Source organism: Engystomops pustulosus, chromosome 2 (assembly GCF_040894005.1).
Source record: "Engystomops pustulosus chromosome 2, aEngPut4.maternal, whole genome shotgun sequence".
Classification (NCBI taxonomy): domain Eukaryota; kingdom Metazoa; phylum Chordata; class Amphibia; order Anura; family Leptodactylidae; genus Engystomops; species Engystomops pustulosus.
The window spans coordinates 133,624,372-133,641,379 of record NC_092412.1 but is presented as its reverse complement, the minus strand read 5'-3'; the positions used below and the strand labels follow the sequence as shown (position 1 = coordinate 133,641,379).

The following is a 17,008-nucleotide window of genomic DNA, read 5'->3' as shown; positions in this document are numbered from 1 at the left end:
TGCAACATTTACAAATGACCATTTGTTATCAATATAGCATGCCATTTGAAAACATGTAAAACATTGACCGGTAAAAAGTAGATAAAATCTTACTTGATGTAATGCAGTTAAGAAGATGCCCTTGTTTGCAATATAACATTTTTCAGGGTTGTGTCCTGTCATGCTAAATTTGTCAGCATTTAGTTTCTCTCATCTCTATAAATATATACACGCAGATTATCTAAACCTGTATTTAATAGGAAGTTAATCCTGTCCAACACCTTTTATAGCTCTTTCCATCCTGGGGATAAAGGATTGGACATGTTGAAATTCTGTGAGGCTATTTGTGCTGTCCAGTGTTGATGTATCTTTGTGTCTGTACCGCATTGTGATGTCCCTTCTTGTCCTGTTCAGGTTCTGTTCAGATGGCTTCAATGAGCACAGTAGGGAATGTTAATGGATATCATACTTGCCAAGGTGAGCTTGTCCATGTACTGATTTTGTCTTACTTCCCCTTGTGCCTTTATCTTTGGAATATTTTTCCTTCATATATAATAAACTGTTTTTTTATAGATTTGACTGGAATCCAGTGTGATGTCTCCGAGATTAGTCAGATGTATGAAGATCTTGGAGTAGTACTTAAGAACCACGATGAGCGGTTGTCTGCAATGTTGGAGAAAATGCAGAAGGTTCAGCAAGAAACAAATGACATGCTGAAGTGGCTGGAGTCTAAAGAAAAAGTTATAACTGCTGTCAATGTTTCTCCAACAAAGAGTGAGATTGTTAGAGCACAGGCACAGCAGAACAAGGTAAGTCTCACTCACTGGATGATAAATAATTGCTCCTCCAGGAGATCTTCCATTTATCATTTTTAGTTGTGAAAACTAACAAATAAAAACAAATTTCTGCGCTAAATTTCTTTTACATTTTTGCCTATGAACGTTTGATTGAGTGTTACGGTTTTGATTCCGTATTTAACATACAGAAGCCATTTAGGCCAGTGGCATCTGAGAGTTGTGTGCTGCATGTTATTTGAATGGTCAGCACTCGGCTACAATAAATGCAATAGATTTTAATGGATCAGTGCCCACAGCCCCTAGTCAGAACTGGTTTTCATTGAAAACTTATAGACCATAGTTTATGAGGATCCTGGAAAAGCAGACTCTGCAAATTCACCATTAATAAATGGGCAATAAGGTCCATTTTTCGATGCCTATTTTAATAATTATTGTGTTCCTTTGTTGATCATTGTCGGATCCAAAGAGACCATGTCGTCTCCCTTGCTTTAATAAAAAAAATTATTTGACAAAAGTTTTGTTTACCATCCCCATTGTCAAATAGGTGTTTTTCTACACAATCCATAAAGAATTGACATATAAGGAATACAGAAATCTCTATTTCCAGACACTAAATCTGTTATGAAATACACCTCAAACTGGTGGTGTTCACTTCCACAAGTGAAGACAAAAGCAATGGAAATCATGATAATCATGAACCATTTTGAAATACAAATGAAAATATGTAGGTGTTGGAAAAACTGTATGAGGTGGAGGGGTGGCTTCTTTAGTAATTATGTTCATGCGGTGACAGCTGTGACTATAATGTTTTTAAGAATAGAAAGTGCCCATGTGTGTGTCTCTTCCTCTAGCTTCATTAAGGGAGAAATGAAAACTTTGGACCCTTCTAATGAACACCTGGGTTCCCAATGACTTGGACATATAAATATGTTGTAATTAAAGTTAACAGCTGTTGGCATTAACATCCTTTGTCCTACTGTCCTTCTGCTGATGCACCTTAGATTAAGATTTATATCTTCCCTTTTAATATTGCAGGAATTTATATTTGAACTTGAGCAGAGTTCTGAAAAAGTGCAAAAGTTGAAAGGTGAACTGAAAGCGTTGCTAGAGGAGCATCCCAACTCCCCAGAGGCTGAATCCTGGAGGCAAATGCTGGAAAATCTTAGTAAGAATGAGCTTTATCATAAACATTTGGAAATCTAATATTTGTATCTTTGCACCCTTTGAGATAATTTATATATATATAAAAATTTCTGGCAGTATAAGACACTTCTCAGTTTGTACTAGGGATATGCTAAGAGTACATAGATAAGAATCACTACATGCATGTCTCTTTTATTTTTTTTAGATGAACGGTGGGATCGAACGAATCAAGTTTCTTCAGAACGGCAGCTAAAACTGGAAGAGTCTGCCAACCAACTTGCTACCTTCCAGACTGCTGCCTCCCAGCTACGGCCATGGTTGACTGAGAAAGAGCTAATGATGAGTGTTCTGGGGCCTCTCTCAATTGATCCCAACATGTTAAGTGCCCAGAAACAGCAGGTGCAGGTAAGGAGAATGTTTAACATTTTTCTAAAAGATGTGCTTTATTTAGTCTTAAAGGAAACCTACCACAAGGAATCTACCATTAGAAGTAGATCAGATGGTAGATTTCTCCTGCCTGCCTCTGCAGGTAATTTACATATTACTTTATTAAAGTTTTTAAAATGTAAGGGTCTAGGACAGTGATGGCGAACCTTTTAGAGACCAAGTGCCCAAACTGCAAGTCTACGATATCATCTCAAAGTGCCAACATGGCCATAGCCTAAAATTACCGACAATAACACTTTATAAGGGACATATAATAATGTAATATGATGACCATTACCAGTACAACAAGATAAATACCACCATACTGATAATAAACAGACCACTAAAGAAAGTCCAACATCACCAATTATATCACAAAGCAGGAGAAAATACAGTGTGGAATACTACCCCGTACAGTGAGGGACAGCACCCCCGTACAGTGAGGGACACCACCCCCACAAAGGAGGGTGGGAGCACTGAATTACAAAGTTACATGGAACCAGGCAGGTGAAGTTTCAAGCAAATGACCCCATATGACAGCCGTCTGTGGCCATATATATATATTGCCCCTGGTCCAGAGCTCCGGGCACCTGTGCCCTACTGTCAGTGAGGGCAGTGCAGTGCACCCCAGGGTCACTGGCAGCATAGCACAGAGACAAGAGATGTGGGCCAAGGGCAGTATATATGTGGCCATGGATACATGTCATACAGGGCAGTTTGGGACACTAAACAATAAGCACCTATAGTTGTTTAGTGTCCCAAAGCTGCCTGACTGCTGCCTGTGACATACACACAGAGTAGCTCCTGCCTCCTCCCTCCTCCTGTACTCATCTGTGCTGCATGCTCGGTCCGTTCTGCCTCATAGTCCAGTGTTTGTCTTCCCAGGCTGCAGGGGAGGAGGGGGAGGGAGTGAGAGAGTGCAAGGCAGCACTAGTGAGCACAGAGCAGCCTACAGTGAGAGAGATCTCTGGAGCTTATCTTGGGGGCCGAAGCTCCATTGATTAACATAGAGAAGGCAGGGTAGATGGTGCGCGTGCCCTCCGTGGCACGCGTGCCATAGGTTCGTGACCACTGGTCAAGGAGTAGTAAAATGAAGATTAGGGCAGAGGCCGGCAGGAGGAATCTACCATGAAATCTACTTCTGATGGTAGATTTCTCATGGGAGGTTTAAGTGTAAATGTGTTGATAGATATTTTTGATTTCTCTGAAAGGATTTGTCATCACTTTAGGAGCTGCAGTAATACTTATGTTGGCATGGTCAGGGAGAGGGAGAGCAGTGCAGAGGCTCTTCTCTCTGAGATGGGGGTGAAATGCTTTGTCAGTGCTTCTTCTTCAGTACATTGATGAGGGGGTCTGGCAGTGCTGAATCCTCTTGACCTTTGGACTATAAGACGCAGGCACTAATATTTTGTCTTGCTAAAGTGTAACTTGTAGTCCGGAAAATACGCTAAATATAGTAAATCATCAATCTACTTATAAGGATATTAAAGCATGTTGTAAATCTTGTTTGGATTAGATTGGTTGGATTAATAGGAAAAAGTTGCTATAGTCTTGTGAATCCTGGCTTCCAGTTTCTGTATTGTGCTTTGTTGTGTCTTGACTTTGTGTATTCTCATCTGTCACTTTATAGAAACACTGCTGTGTTATTTTTGTTCCAGTTTATGTTAAAGGAATTTGAAGCTCGGAAAGCACAGTATGAAGAGCTAAAGCATGCAGCATATGGTATCCTGACAGGACCTGGAGATGAATCTCCATCCACCAGCCAGGTTGAGGATGATTTCCATGAAATCAGCCAAAAGTGGACAGAGTTAACCAACCGTCTGAATTCCAGAGCTGACCATATTGACCAAGCTGCTGTGAAGAGTACCCAGTATCAGGAGGTCCTACAAGGACTTACAGACAAGATAAAAGAGACGGCCAAGAAGCTTGGTGCACAACCAGCAGTTAGCACCCAGCCTGATGCTGTAAAGCATCAGCTGCAAGAAACTAGTGGAATTCGCTCTGAACTAGAAGACCTTGCTCAGGAAGTTGCTTCAGCTCAAGTTTTATGCAGTGAGCTTTCTGCACTTGTGGCAGAGCCATACCTCAAAGATGAACTCCAAAAGCGACTTGACACTGTGGCCCTTCCTCTTAAAGGAATGGAAGATTTGGCAGGTAAATTTTGTTTGCCAGATATTGTCTCCACATTAGCCCTTTTCTTTTTTGTTTCAGTTTTTGTAATAACTTGTAATAACTTTCTTTCTTTTTCAGCGGATCGTGTAAATCGACTGCAAACAGCACTTGCCAGTTCTCAGCAGTTCCAGCAGATGTTTGATGAGTTGAGAAACTGGTTGGAGGAAAAACAGATGCAGCAATCCAAGAGCAAACCAATATCATGCAAACTGGATAAGTTACAATCGCTTCTTCAGGAGCAAGAGGAATTTCAGAAAACACTGAACCAGAATAGTGGATCTTATGAAATGATTGTTGCTGAGGGTGAGTCTTTGCTTCTATCCTCTCAGCCTGGCGAAGAAAAAACTGCTCTTCAAAATCAGCTAGCAAGTCTAAAATCTAACTGGGAGGAGCTTGGAAAGAGGACCTCAGAAAGACTCGGCAAACTTAAAGATTGTTCTAATAAAGCCCAAAAGTACAAAAGACATGTTGAAGATCTTGTACCTTGTTTAGAAGATTGTGAGAATCAACTCAATGAAATGCAGGTCACACTTAACCCCATGCAGCTTGACGCCCAGCTTCTCAGAGCAAAGGTTCTTCAAAGTGAAATAGACAAGAAACGTTCTCTACTTGAGATGGTGAACAGCACAGCAGATCTCCTAACTGAAGCTGCTGAAGCCGACGAACAAGAAATTTTAGAAGAGAAAGCCCAGTTAAACCAGAGGATGGACAGTGTCACAGAACAACTCCATGACAAAGCTGGGTCTATTGAAGAGATGTCTCTGAGGTTCAAAGAGTTAAATGATAGCTTTAAAAACATTGACAAGAAGCTGGAAGGAGCCAAACATCACTTGGAGATTTATGCAGCACTTGGTTCTCAAGCTTGCAGCAATAAGAACCTAGAAAACATGAAGTCCCAGCAGGAAATGCTCCAGAACTTGGACACACAGGTTCAGTACTTGAAAAATCTTATTCAAGGTTTGACTGAGGATGCCCCAAAAGGCTCTGATGTCTCTAGTCTCCTACGTCAGGCAGAAGATGTACAGAATGACTTTGATACAGTCAAGCAAGAGGTAAATGAGTGCTGTTTGAATATGGAACAAAAACTCCAAGGAATTGGTCAATTTCATGCTCACGTTAGGGAAATATTCTCAAGTCTGACTGATCTAGATGACGAACTTGATAACATGGGCCCAGTGGGACGGGATGTAGACAGCCTCCGATCACAAACTGAAGTTATGCAGAAGTTTTTAGAAACTGTGCAAAGCTTAAAATCTGATGTAGATTTCTCAGAAAAGAAATGCAGAGTGATGCTGGAGAATGAAGGAGGACCAGACCTCATTGCATTAATGCGAGAACTTGGCACACTGAATAAGCAGTGTATGAAACTGACTGAAAGGGGCAAAAATCGACAGGAACAATTGGAAGCTACATTGGGAAGAATTGCGGACTTCAACGTGAAACTGAAAGAGTTGAAACACCAGATATCGACCGCAGAGGGCAGCAGTGCATTGCAGGAGGTTGTTGGTACCGAAGTAGAAGTTATTAAACAGCAGCTGCAGGATTTTAAGGTACAGATTGCATATTTTGCCTGAAATGTTTACTTTTTATATCAGGTGTCCTTTATATCAGATGGCCTGTTAATACAGCACAAATTCCATCCCAACCTTTAATCTTCTGGCCTATCTTCTGGCCTGAACTTTGACATCATAGAGATCTATAGTACTGTAAAATCAATAAGCCCCCATTCAGGACAGACCACATTACACTGATGACTAAATTGATCTGAGCAGTGTCTACTTTTAACCTGTATTGTGATCATCTTTATTCTGAGTTTGATGGAATGCTATACGTTATTCTTACGTGTTCTTTTGCTTTTACATTTCATAATCTCTTTAGGACTTTCTATTGTTTGCTAGAAGTAAAGGACTCATTAATCCATGCATATACACATTCAGGGTTGTGACTAGCTCTGATAGGTGGCTATAGGGAATGTACTGTACATGCAGAAACACTGTGATGTTTTCTGGGATGTAGTGCCAGAAGAATTTTATTAAAAATATTGTGTATCACAGCTTGCATGGCTGCCTACGCTGTCGATTGGCAGTATGCAGAGTGGGGACGTACGTAAATTAACAGTTGTTGGAGACATGAGGTGCTCAGGTGCCTCCAACTAGGCTTGAGTGCCTCCAACTTATATGCATAATTTTATAAACTTATTTTCTGAAGATGTGTGCCGTTCGAGGATATATCAAATGTGCTGCCAGACACACTTCTGACTCAATGCTGCCCTAACTTCTGTTGCATATAAACTATTATCTGATTTGAGCACTCTCCATGTTCTTAGCTCTCTGCACAAGATGGAGCAGGGGTGCCTTTTGACGAAATCGGTGTTCCTTGAGTAACCCACCAGCCAGCTTTGTTAAAAAACACAACCTTGCCCAAAGATTCCCTGTGCTCACAGTCTCTTGGTGCACTCCTGCGAAGAACATCTTGATGCAGGAAAGTGACATTGCTACAATTCATTACTGATAGACAGCTATGGCAAACCTCTGTGTTGGAATATCATTGATAGCTGGTTGTTTACTTAAACTAAATCTACCATCAAAATCCATCATGATGAACCAGGGACACTTAATAGATCCAGGCACAATGGTTATTTTCGTACATTTGATATCCATGGCCTCCTTTCTTCTAAAACTTTAAAAATATGCTAATAAGCCTAAGGGGCTATTGGGGGTGTTTGCTGAGCCTCTCCGTGCTACAGCTTCTCAGGCCGATACTCTGTTAAGGAGCACGTTTCTCCTTCCTAATGTGTAAGATTACACATCAGGCAGAGGGAGGGGGAAGCGAGAGCAGAGAGAAGGGGTAGACAGTGTAAAAGCCTGTAAAGTTGCAGCAGGAATGGGCTTTGGTGATGTACCCAGTGTTACTTCCGCCTTTATTTCAGAAGGAAGGATACCACGGATAACAAATATAAGAAGATTACCACAGTCACTGGATCTAGGAGCAGGTGTTCCTGGTTTATCATGCTTGATTTTGATTGTAGATTTCCTTTCCTGTGGATATCTTTGTCTTATCCCTTAAGTATCTTCATTATAAGAGTCTGTACTCTACATTAATAGGAGACAGAGACTCCTGTCACTAATACTAATTTGCCTCAACCTTCCTGATAGTATGCTAATAGTATCAGGACTATAGATGGAGATAATAATCAATGTGCACCCCTAGCCAGCAGAGAGGGTTCTGTCATGGTCATGTGATGATTGAAGCAAAAGAAGTTCACTGGAGGTCTGTGTTTTTTGTAATTAGTTGTGGTGATGTGTCAGACTGTAATTTTTAGACAGACTTGTATATAGGGGCACAGAGAACGTATTTGTTATTTTATCAATCTACTATAAAGAAAGGGAAATCCTTTGCTCTGCTGCGTCATGGGAAAACCACTAATGGAGCAGGTAACCTTTGTAGATTTTAATCCTGTTTTCATGCACATTTGGTAAACTGGCTGGCTAGAATTACAATTGTGACCCAATGCATTTCCAGTAAATTTTCATCTAACTCTGCCACACCGTTAACAGTTTAGTGCCTGAGTGTGGATATTAAAAGGGAAACATCTGAGCTCATGGGAAGTGGAAACAATGGCAGGAAGAGAATGTGGTTTTACATCAACAGCATACAAGTCAAGTTCTGCCAGAGAGGAGGCCAAAAGACCAATAGATGTTTAGGTCAATCTCCATGGATATATATGTTTACATGGTGCCAGGAAGTTGTGACCTCTCAATCATTAATAGGAAGTTGTACTGTCCCATGACAGGCTGTTATATATGTCATATATCTCACTTGTGTTCCCAAACCTCTTTCTGGAAAGTAGCCACTAGTCTAAGTAAGGGATGGACAACATGGAGAGTGACTAGCTGCTTACTACTGAATGTTAGCAGAAGACTGGATAATGTGAATGTCACACAATTATCTGTAACTGATCGTACAGTGCTGTACCTGTCAGGGCTAAATAGTGTTACTGTTCAGGAATTTTGTAGTGTTGAAGCTTACCTATCTTTTTTTTTTTTTTTTTTAAACCTACAATATGCGTTTACATGAGATTTATGAGACACAGTACCCAAATTTAGTCATACATTGGGGAAAGCCAGTGGAGGCTTACCTACTGTAATCTACACCTACAGGATGGGATCTATGTTGATAAAAACCTGCAGCACAAAGTGAATCCACATTCTGAGCAATACGACCCTTCTGTCCCTGGCTTATAGGGGGAGCCACACATGACATCTGTAAAAAATTAAATAAAAGTGAAACAGGATCATCATCAATAAATTAAATAAAACACTCAATTTACTCTATTTTCCTGATAACAGAAGAATTTCCAACACACACTAATAATGACCCATTTATTATCCTTCCACTACTCAGTGTTTAGACCAGATTTTTTTAAAATTACTTCCGTATCAGATCTTGGAAACCTGGTAATGGGTTCCCCAGTTTAAACTGGGTGCTGGTTACAGATCACATGCAAGAGCTTAGAAGAACAAAACGGTTCATTGTTGAAAGGAGTATTGAGAAATCAAGAATAAACACTGTGTTTTTTTCATTTGAGGTGAAGTTTTTCTCTGTGCTACTTATATTCCTGCAAAATGCTCCCAAGAAAGTATGTACACTAACTATAAGGCTAGAGATGCAAGTTGTTGATGTCATGGGTGGCTGAAGACTTGGCAGTGGCAGAGCCTAGCTATCTAGGCAGTGACATGACACCTTTCCAAATGTAACACATAAATCCAGATGGCTTCAATACTATGAAACCTATTCAGATGTACATCTTATTTACCGTGCAAATGCTCTTCCTCAAGGTCAGAAGTAGGACATTTTAAGGCAATAATCTCCAAGTGTGTGGGTGTACTCCAAGCTCTTTATTTTGGGAGAACACTGCCTGCTGATTCATCCCATGCCAGTGAGTCTCCTAGATACACAGGCCGCTCACTGATGATGTGCTCTTGGTGCGGCTCTAGTTTCTCACAGACACAGAGGAAGTTGTTCACTTTGTGAATGGGATTGAATTCTACCCCAGCTCTCCCTGGCTGCACGTGGTCAGTAAATCTAGGCTGGATGATCTAATACAGTTCCCTCAGGATTCAAACGATGAGATGCTCATACACCATCTCAGTATTGTTCTCATTTTTCAGTAAATCCTAGACTATGGTTATCAGGGCTCCTGGGGGGGGGGGGGGGCACATAAGGCTGTACATAAGGAATCCATGAATCCATGGGGGTGTTGGGGCTGTATCTATTGAATCCATAGGGGGTGAGGGGGCCTTTATATAAAATAACCATGAGGGGGCTGTTTGGTATGAATACCTTACGAATATTTGTTTGTTTTATTATGTTTTAGTTTCTGAATTTTTAATGCCCCCACTTGAGTTCACTGCAAAGGAGCCCACTGAGGCTCTGTCACTCAGGGACCTACTAAAACCTGGAGCCGGCCCTGTTTGTGAACACAGTTATCCCCCATCTTTTTATCCTGGTGGGACCCCTTTTCATTCTGGGAAAGGTCACTTTTCCTACCACCTCTGCACCAGAGCTTGTTTTGGGAAATCCAATATTGCTTTCTAGTTTTATTTTCTAGCTGAGATGTTGCCTGCCATGGCCGGTCTATGCCTAAAGGCTGCCAGCTAGATTAAACTGGGGAAGCCGTTACCAGGTTCCTAAGATCTGATACAGAAGTAATTTTAAAAAATCTGGTCTAAACACACCAATTGTGTGTTGGAAATTCTTTTGTTATCAGGAAAATAGAGTAAAATGAGTGTTTTATTTAATTTATTGATGATGATCCTGTTTCACTTTTATTAAATTTTTTAGATATTGCTATAGTACAAAAGGAAGGTAAAGAAATCTGCAAAGCCCAACCAGGTTGGTGCACAAACCTTTGTATCTAGGTCAACTTTTCACCCACCCCAGATTTGGCCATCTAAAAAAGGAAAAATATACTAGACACCTATTGAAAGCTCCCTGGTAGACAAACATAATCCTGCTATAGCTCTGCTACATGCACACACAGACAGCTCTGCCAAATTCACACAACCCCCGTTAACTCTCAACCCCTAAAATGACCCCCCTTCCCTCAGCTCCTGATCCACCATTTAATAAATCAGCTTACCATCCCTTTCTTTTACCCCTGAAACACATCCCTCAGCTCTTAACACCTTATAGTTAGTACCACTCCCCATCAGTCCTTTATCCTATTTATAAAACATCCCCCCACCTAGTCATCCCTCAGAATATCTTGGCTTTCCCTGCAGCCCCTCAGTATAACATCCTCCCCATTACCTACATAGCTTCCTAGCCCCACAGCTACTCACAGCAAAATGTATAACATGCTGCACTAGGTGCACCAGCGTACAATTTTTTGGTTGGTGAGCTGAATTGATTTTTCCACACACAAAACCTTTCATAAATAATGTTTTAATAAAATGGTAAATGTGCTATGATTAAAGGATTTGTCCACAGTAAATAATTTATATTTTTTACTGAAACACTATTTTCCAATATACTTTCTGTATCAATTTCTCACAGATTTCTAGATTTTTGCTGTCATTTAACAGGAGCCTTCTGTGTTTACTTCCCAAGGATATAAACTGGTCCCTGGTCATGTGATGTCACACAGGTGCACAGCTCCTTTGTATCACAGAGAGATATCAGAGCTGTGTGCCTGTGTGACATCACATGACCAGGGACTGTCATATTTACTATTACTAATAAAGATCACTTGCAGTAACACAACTTTCTGTTTCTAAATGTATATCAGACTTCTTTTATTCATATTGCTCTGCTGTTTGGCCATCCCTCCTGTGATACCTGAGGGTGCATTACACGTGGCATTAATGCATATGCATCACAACATCTGAGAAAAGGAGTTTTGACTAATTACTTTGCTGTCAACATTGTGTTTACAAAATGCATGTGTTAATGAACCTGTTCCCACGTGTTAAGTAAACATAAGGTTGACAGTAATGTAATAAGGCAAATCTCCTCGTATCAGCTGTTGTGATGCGTTTTAAAACCCATGCGATAACGTCACAGAATCAAAGACCAAACTGTGATACTCCTCTCCATTTTCTATGCTATAAGTATACAGTCAGGTAGGCTTAGCTGTGAGATCATGCGTTATAACTGTGTCTGGAGTCTGTCTAGTTATTTTTAGTAAATGTGATAGGAGTTTCTTTCCCCTCTTGAGGGTGGGTTCAAATGTTTTTTTCAAATGCAGTTTTGGATTATATGTATGATCTGCAACTGCTTTTGGATTCAAAAATTGCATCTGAAAAACTGAACGTGGGAACACAACCTTAGAGAGAAGTCAGTGTGGTACAGTCCATTGTATATGAAGCTCTAATGGGTGATATATAGATAGTGTGTCACTGGAGGCAGTCACGCTGCTGCTAAGCAACTATCCCAATTTGATTAACTGAGATGGAAACAGCAAGGATGACTCATAGAATAATAATGGAGCGCATGGAACACTTAGGTTTTGGTTGGAGTGTCCCTTTAATATTCAAAATGGTAACATTTTATTTTGAAGTTGAAACATTTCTTTTGACTCCACCCAAACTGGATCGGACTACATAGCCATTGTTATATGCAGAACTTTTGGCTCTACTATTGTACTAACACTGACCATTGGAGGATCTGAATATTCTTGAGTTTGTTGTGCCAGGAAGCTTGCGGTGTATTGGGTGTGTGTTCATGCTTCTGGATCCTTGTCTGGATTCCCGACACACCCAGATCCGCACAGCTGTCAGTCTGTAAGGCAGCTGAAGTGAAGCTGTTTATAACCTGCCATGTGCTGCAAGGGTATGAATGGCAGAGTATAGCCAGAAGAGTCCAGTTATCCAAGGAATTCATGCACTGACAAATTATGATTCAGTGCCATGTCCACAGCAACACAGAGCTCCCTCCCTTTTTGCATAGCTGCTGCTCTGTTATGTTTGGTAGTTTTTGCTTGCAATGTTTCTGTATCCTTTCTTTTTTTGTATGACCATCAGTTATAGATACTTAACTTACCACTTAATATTCAAATATTGTTGTATTACTGCCAATACACACAAGTTAATTCTGCTTAGCCCTAAAATTTTAAATGTATTACATTTTGAAGAATATTTTTTTTTGCAAAAGGGACATTATCCACTGTCCAGTTTCAAAAAAAATTTACATGAACACAATCATGTGCAAAAACAGGCCGCAAACAGCAAAATGTTGGAAGCAGTTTTGGTCAGGTGGAGAAAGGAGGGGTGAGCGCTGCTATTTACCCCTTCCATCTCCATAGGAGCTCGTTGGCATACACTTGCTGCCACTAAGCTTTGTCATGGTGCAATGGTGTGCTCACCGCAGCGTGCACAATAGACCTGTATGAGGGCCGGGAGCTAGCGGCAATTAGCGGCCTCGTTTATGGTTGTGCACACATAGCTTTTTTTTCAACCATAGATCATTTTTATTATGAATGACTGATTCTCAGAAAAGGTCATCAATATCTGTTTTGTGGGGATCAAGTGACCCCGCACTGTTCATCTGCACTAGGCATAGATACAATGGACAGAGCTGAAAGTCCCCTAAAGATTGGATACTGATGGCCTATTCTTGGTATAAGCCATCAGTGTCTGAGAGTCCAGATATCTGCTGGAGTCAGTCTCTAAGGAAGTGATAGGGGGTTGTTCTCTTGGTGCCCCTCCACTACAGAGAATGAAGTACCCTTCCTGCTGCTATGGGTATCCTATTCACTAGTATGAGGTGGTCATGTACTGCAGTCCCCTGTACCTTTGGGGGATAGCACTATTATCCAAGGAAGAAGAGTGCAATAGCCCAAACTGTTAACAGCAACATTATGATTTAGTATTTTACTATTGGAATGGAAATCATTTCTGTACATTATCCTGACTTAATTGTAATTGAATGGGGTGTATCTCTGTACTGGCATCTGGGTGGTATATCAAGACTCTTGCATGATGGGATATATGAAGAGAGGAGATACAGACCTATTTGTAATATATTACGTTGAGATACCACATGTAGAACCAGCAGCGTTCTGTATAGTGAATTATGACTAGCTACAATGTCTGTGTGAGGTAATGGCAAATGTTTGGTCTTACCCAATTGCTACTCGTGTGCTATGTATAACCCTTTAATGGGGCTGGGGTATATGCTTGTTAGGTATGGGTTATACTTGTTTGGAAATTCTGTAGTTATAGAGGCCTCAATCTGTTCCTCTTCCTCCCCAGTCCCCTTCCACCCTGTGCTGGCATTAGGTGCGTGTGCCATGGGATGTGCTACTATTTAACACATTGGATGTACTCCAGTATGGCAGGGGATGTGGTGCTGCATGGCAGGGGATGTGGTGCTGCATGGCAGGGGATGTGGTGCTGCATGGCAGGGGATGTGGTGCTGCATGGCAGGGGATGTGGTGCTGCATGGCAGGGGATGTGGTGCTGCATGGCAGGGGATGTGGTGCTGCATGGCAGGGGATGTGGTGCTGCATGGCAGGGGATGTGGTGCTGTATGGCAGGGGATGTGGTGCTGCATGGCAGGGGATGTGGTGCTGTATGGCAGGGGATGTGGTGCTGTATGGCAGGGGATGTGGTGCTGTATGGCAGGGGATGTGGTGCTGTGTACCACATGCTGGTATGGGATGTGGTGCTGTGTACCACATGCTGGTATGGGATGTGGTGCTGTGTACCACATGCTGGTATGGGATGTGGTGCTGTGTACCACATGCTGGTATGGGATGTGGTGCTGTGTACCACATGCTGGTATGGGATGTGGTGCTGTGTACCACATGCTGGTATGGGATGTGGTGCTGTGTACCACATGCTGGTATGGGATGTGGTGCTGTGTACCACATGCTGGTATGGGATGTGGTGCTGTGTACCACATGCTGGTATGGGATGTGGTGCTGTGTACCACATGCTGGTATGGGATGTGGTGCTGTGTACCACATGCTGGTATGGGATGTGGTGCTGTGTACCACATGCTGGTATGGGATGTGGTGCTGTGTACCACATGCTGGTATGGGATGTGGTGCTGTGTACCACATGCTGGTATGGGATGTGGTGCTGTGTACCACATGCTGGTATGGGATGTGGTGCTGTGTACCACATGCTGGTATGGGATGTGGTGCTGTGTACCACATGCTGGTATGGGATGTGGTGCTGTGTACCACATGCTGGTATGGGATGTGGTGCTGTGTACCACATGCTGGTATGGGATGTGGTGCTGTGTACCACATGCTGGTATGGGATGTGGTGCTGTGTACCACATGCTGGTATGGGATGTGGTGCTGTGTACCACATGCTGGTATGGGATGTGCTGCTGTGTACCACATGCTGGTATGGGATGTGCTGCTGTGTACCACATGCTGGTATGGGATGTGCTGCTGTGTACCACATGCTGGTATGGGATGTGTTGCTGTGTACCACATGCTGGTATGGGATGTGTTGCTGTGTACCACATGCTGGTATGGGATGTGCTGCTGTGTACCACATGCTGGTATGGGATGTGGTGCTGTGTACCACATGCTGGTATGGGATGTGGTGCTGTGTACCACATGCTGGTATGGGATGTGCTGCTGTGTACCACATGCTGGTATGGGATGTGCTGCTGTGTACCACATGCTGGTATGGGATGTGCTGCTGTGTACCACATGCTGGTATGGGATGTGCTGCTGTGTACCACATGCTGGTATGGGATGTGCTGCTGTGTGGCATTGGATGTGCTGCTATGTACCACATGCTGGCATTGGGTGTGTTTGTGTGTGGGCTCCTGCAGCATTCCAGGCATTCTTCTCCCTTGCACCGGGCTGTTGAGGGGACCGTGCCCAGCTCCTGGACTGTGTCATGTCTTTCCCCTCTCCCGCCCTTCCTACTACTGTTGCTCCATGTTTGGAAAGTCTGTGCTGCCTGTGGAACTTGTATGAGACGAGGCTTTCGCGGCCCCATAGCGCCCTGCCATCACAAAGGGAGCTGTCAGCAGCCGGTGCCAGACGCCAGGGACACCTGCTGCTGGTGTGTGCCCGACGTCTGGCACCGAGAAATGTGCCCACACCGAGAGAGGGCGAAGCGTCAGGCGTAGACTCTAGTGCCGTTATGTGAGGCGGTGCCAGTCCCGGAGGCGGTACTAGTCGGTGCTGGAGGCGGCGCCCTGCCCGGGAGGTGCTGCTTCTCGTCAGTCCGTTTCCCGCAGACTTTCTCCTCACGGCTCGGTGTATGGCTCCGGGGGATGAGCACGGCGGGGACGGGAGTGAGTGCAGGCACCGGGACACACTGAGCGGATCCCATCCGTCATGTGAAGCACGGCTCTGAGCACAGCGAGCAGCAGCCCTTTGTTCGGGGAAGTTTTTTTTCTACTCTTATTGTCAAGCGCCTGAGAGGGGGGAGCCCGGTCATCGTGATACACAGCACCGGGAGACAGCACAGACAAAGCCCTACTCCTGCAAGGGAGTGTGACTGGCAGCACACAATGCCATGATGTGCCCCTCACAGGAAGCCGCAAACTGTGCCCCTGCTAGAGAGAACTTCCTGTGTGTGAACTTCCAGGGATATCCGCTCCCATTTCAAATCATAACAGCCCCGACATCTGTGATGTGCCGGCAGCAGGGAGGACATGGAGGGTGATGTGACGAGCTGTGTACAGCCGGGGCCTGCTCACAGGTGTCTGCAGAGCTCTGCCTGAGCTGTACTCATCAGTGATTTCCAGGACAATGCCATGCATAGGATTGCCAAAGCTTCATTGTGAATGTGCCCTCTTCATGGAGATACTTTGATAAAGACTGGCTGCAAAAAATGGGAAAGCCACTTAGCCGCCCGGATTGCCTGCGGCAAAACCCAGCATGTCTGGGAAAAGGGGAAGAGGAGGACGGTTACATTGAGGATTGCTATGTTCCTCAGAGGTCCATCTATGATACTATGAGGATTAATGAACAGATTGACCAGGGATGTAAACTCAGTCAGCCCTCAAAGAGTACTATGGACCGGGCAGAAATTGCTACTTTATCAAGTAATGGTACCCTGGGGACATCTAATGCCTCTGATGCCAAAGCACAGGACACAAAAAAGCTAGATGAACGTGTGATATTTGACGCCCTCAAATTAAGCAATGATACTCTAAAGTCTGCCCCTGTGCCCCCTCGTCGCCGACCTAATGCTGACCGCAAAGAAAATGTCAATCGGAGATCCTGGAAAGCATTTATTCCACCAAATTTCCCAGACTTTTCAGAACGTATAGAGGCCTCCTTGAGTGAGGTATCGGAGGCGAGCACCTCTAGTCATTCCCTGCACAATAAGACAGAGTTCAGCCAGTTGTTACCTGACCGCTCCAAGCACTCTTCTTGTGAGCAAACGGAGTCCATGTCTTCCACATCAAGTCAGATGAGAACTCCTGCTCTCACTTCTGAGGTTTCAGGGAATAAGAGTTTGGAGCACAATGTGGACTCCCAATGTCACCATGTCCAGAGCTTTGATTAC

At 43.3% G+C, this 17,008-nt stretch overlaps 1 protein-coding gene across 27 annotated transcripts in view; it reads left to right on the top strand.

Moving 5' to 3' along the window:
* The window catches only part of MACF1 (microtubule actin crosslinking factor 1), a 209,448-nt gene that overhangs the window by 146,867 nt on the left and 45,573 nt on the right, over window positions 1–17,008 (top strand). For 25 of the 27 annotated variants that reach the window (XM_072136538.1, XM_072136545.1, XM_072136544.1 and 22 more), the window contains 6 exons: window positions 394–456; window positions 553–788; window positions 1,812–1,941; window positions 2,125–2,324; window positions 4,004–4,499; window positions 4,596–6,067. In XM_072136538.1, the coding sequence (XP_071992639.1) occupies window positions 394–456; window positions 553–788; window positions 1,812–1,941; window positions 2,125–2,324; window positions 4,004–4,499; window positions 4,596–6,067 (2,597 nt within the window). The remainder of the gene's footprint in view (window positions 1–393; window positions 457–552; window positions 789–1,811; window positions 1,942–2,124; window positions 2,325–4,003; window positions 4,500–4,595; window positions 6,068–17,008) is intronic. The other 2 variants (XM_072136541.1, XM_072136523.1) reach the window with 1 other exon arrangement.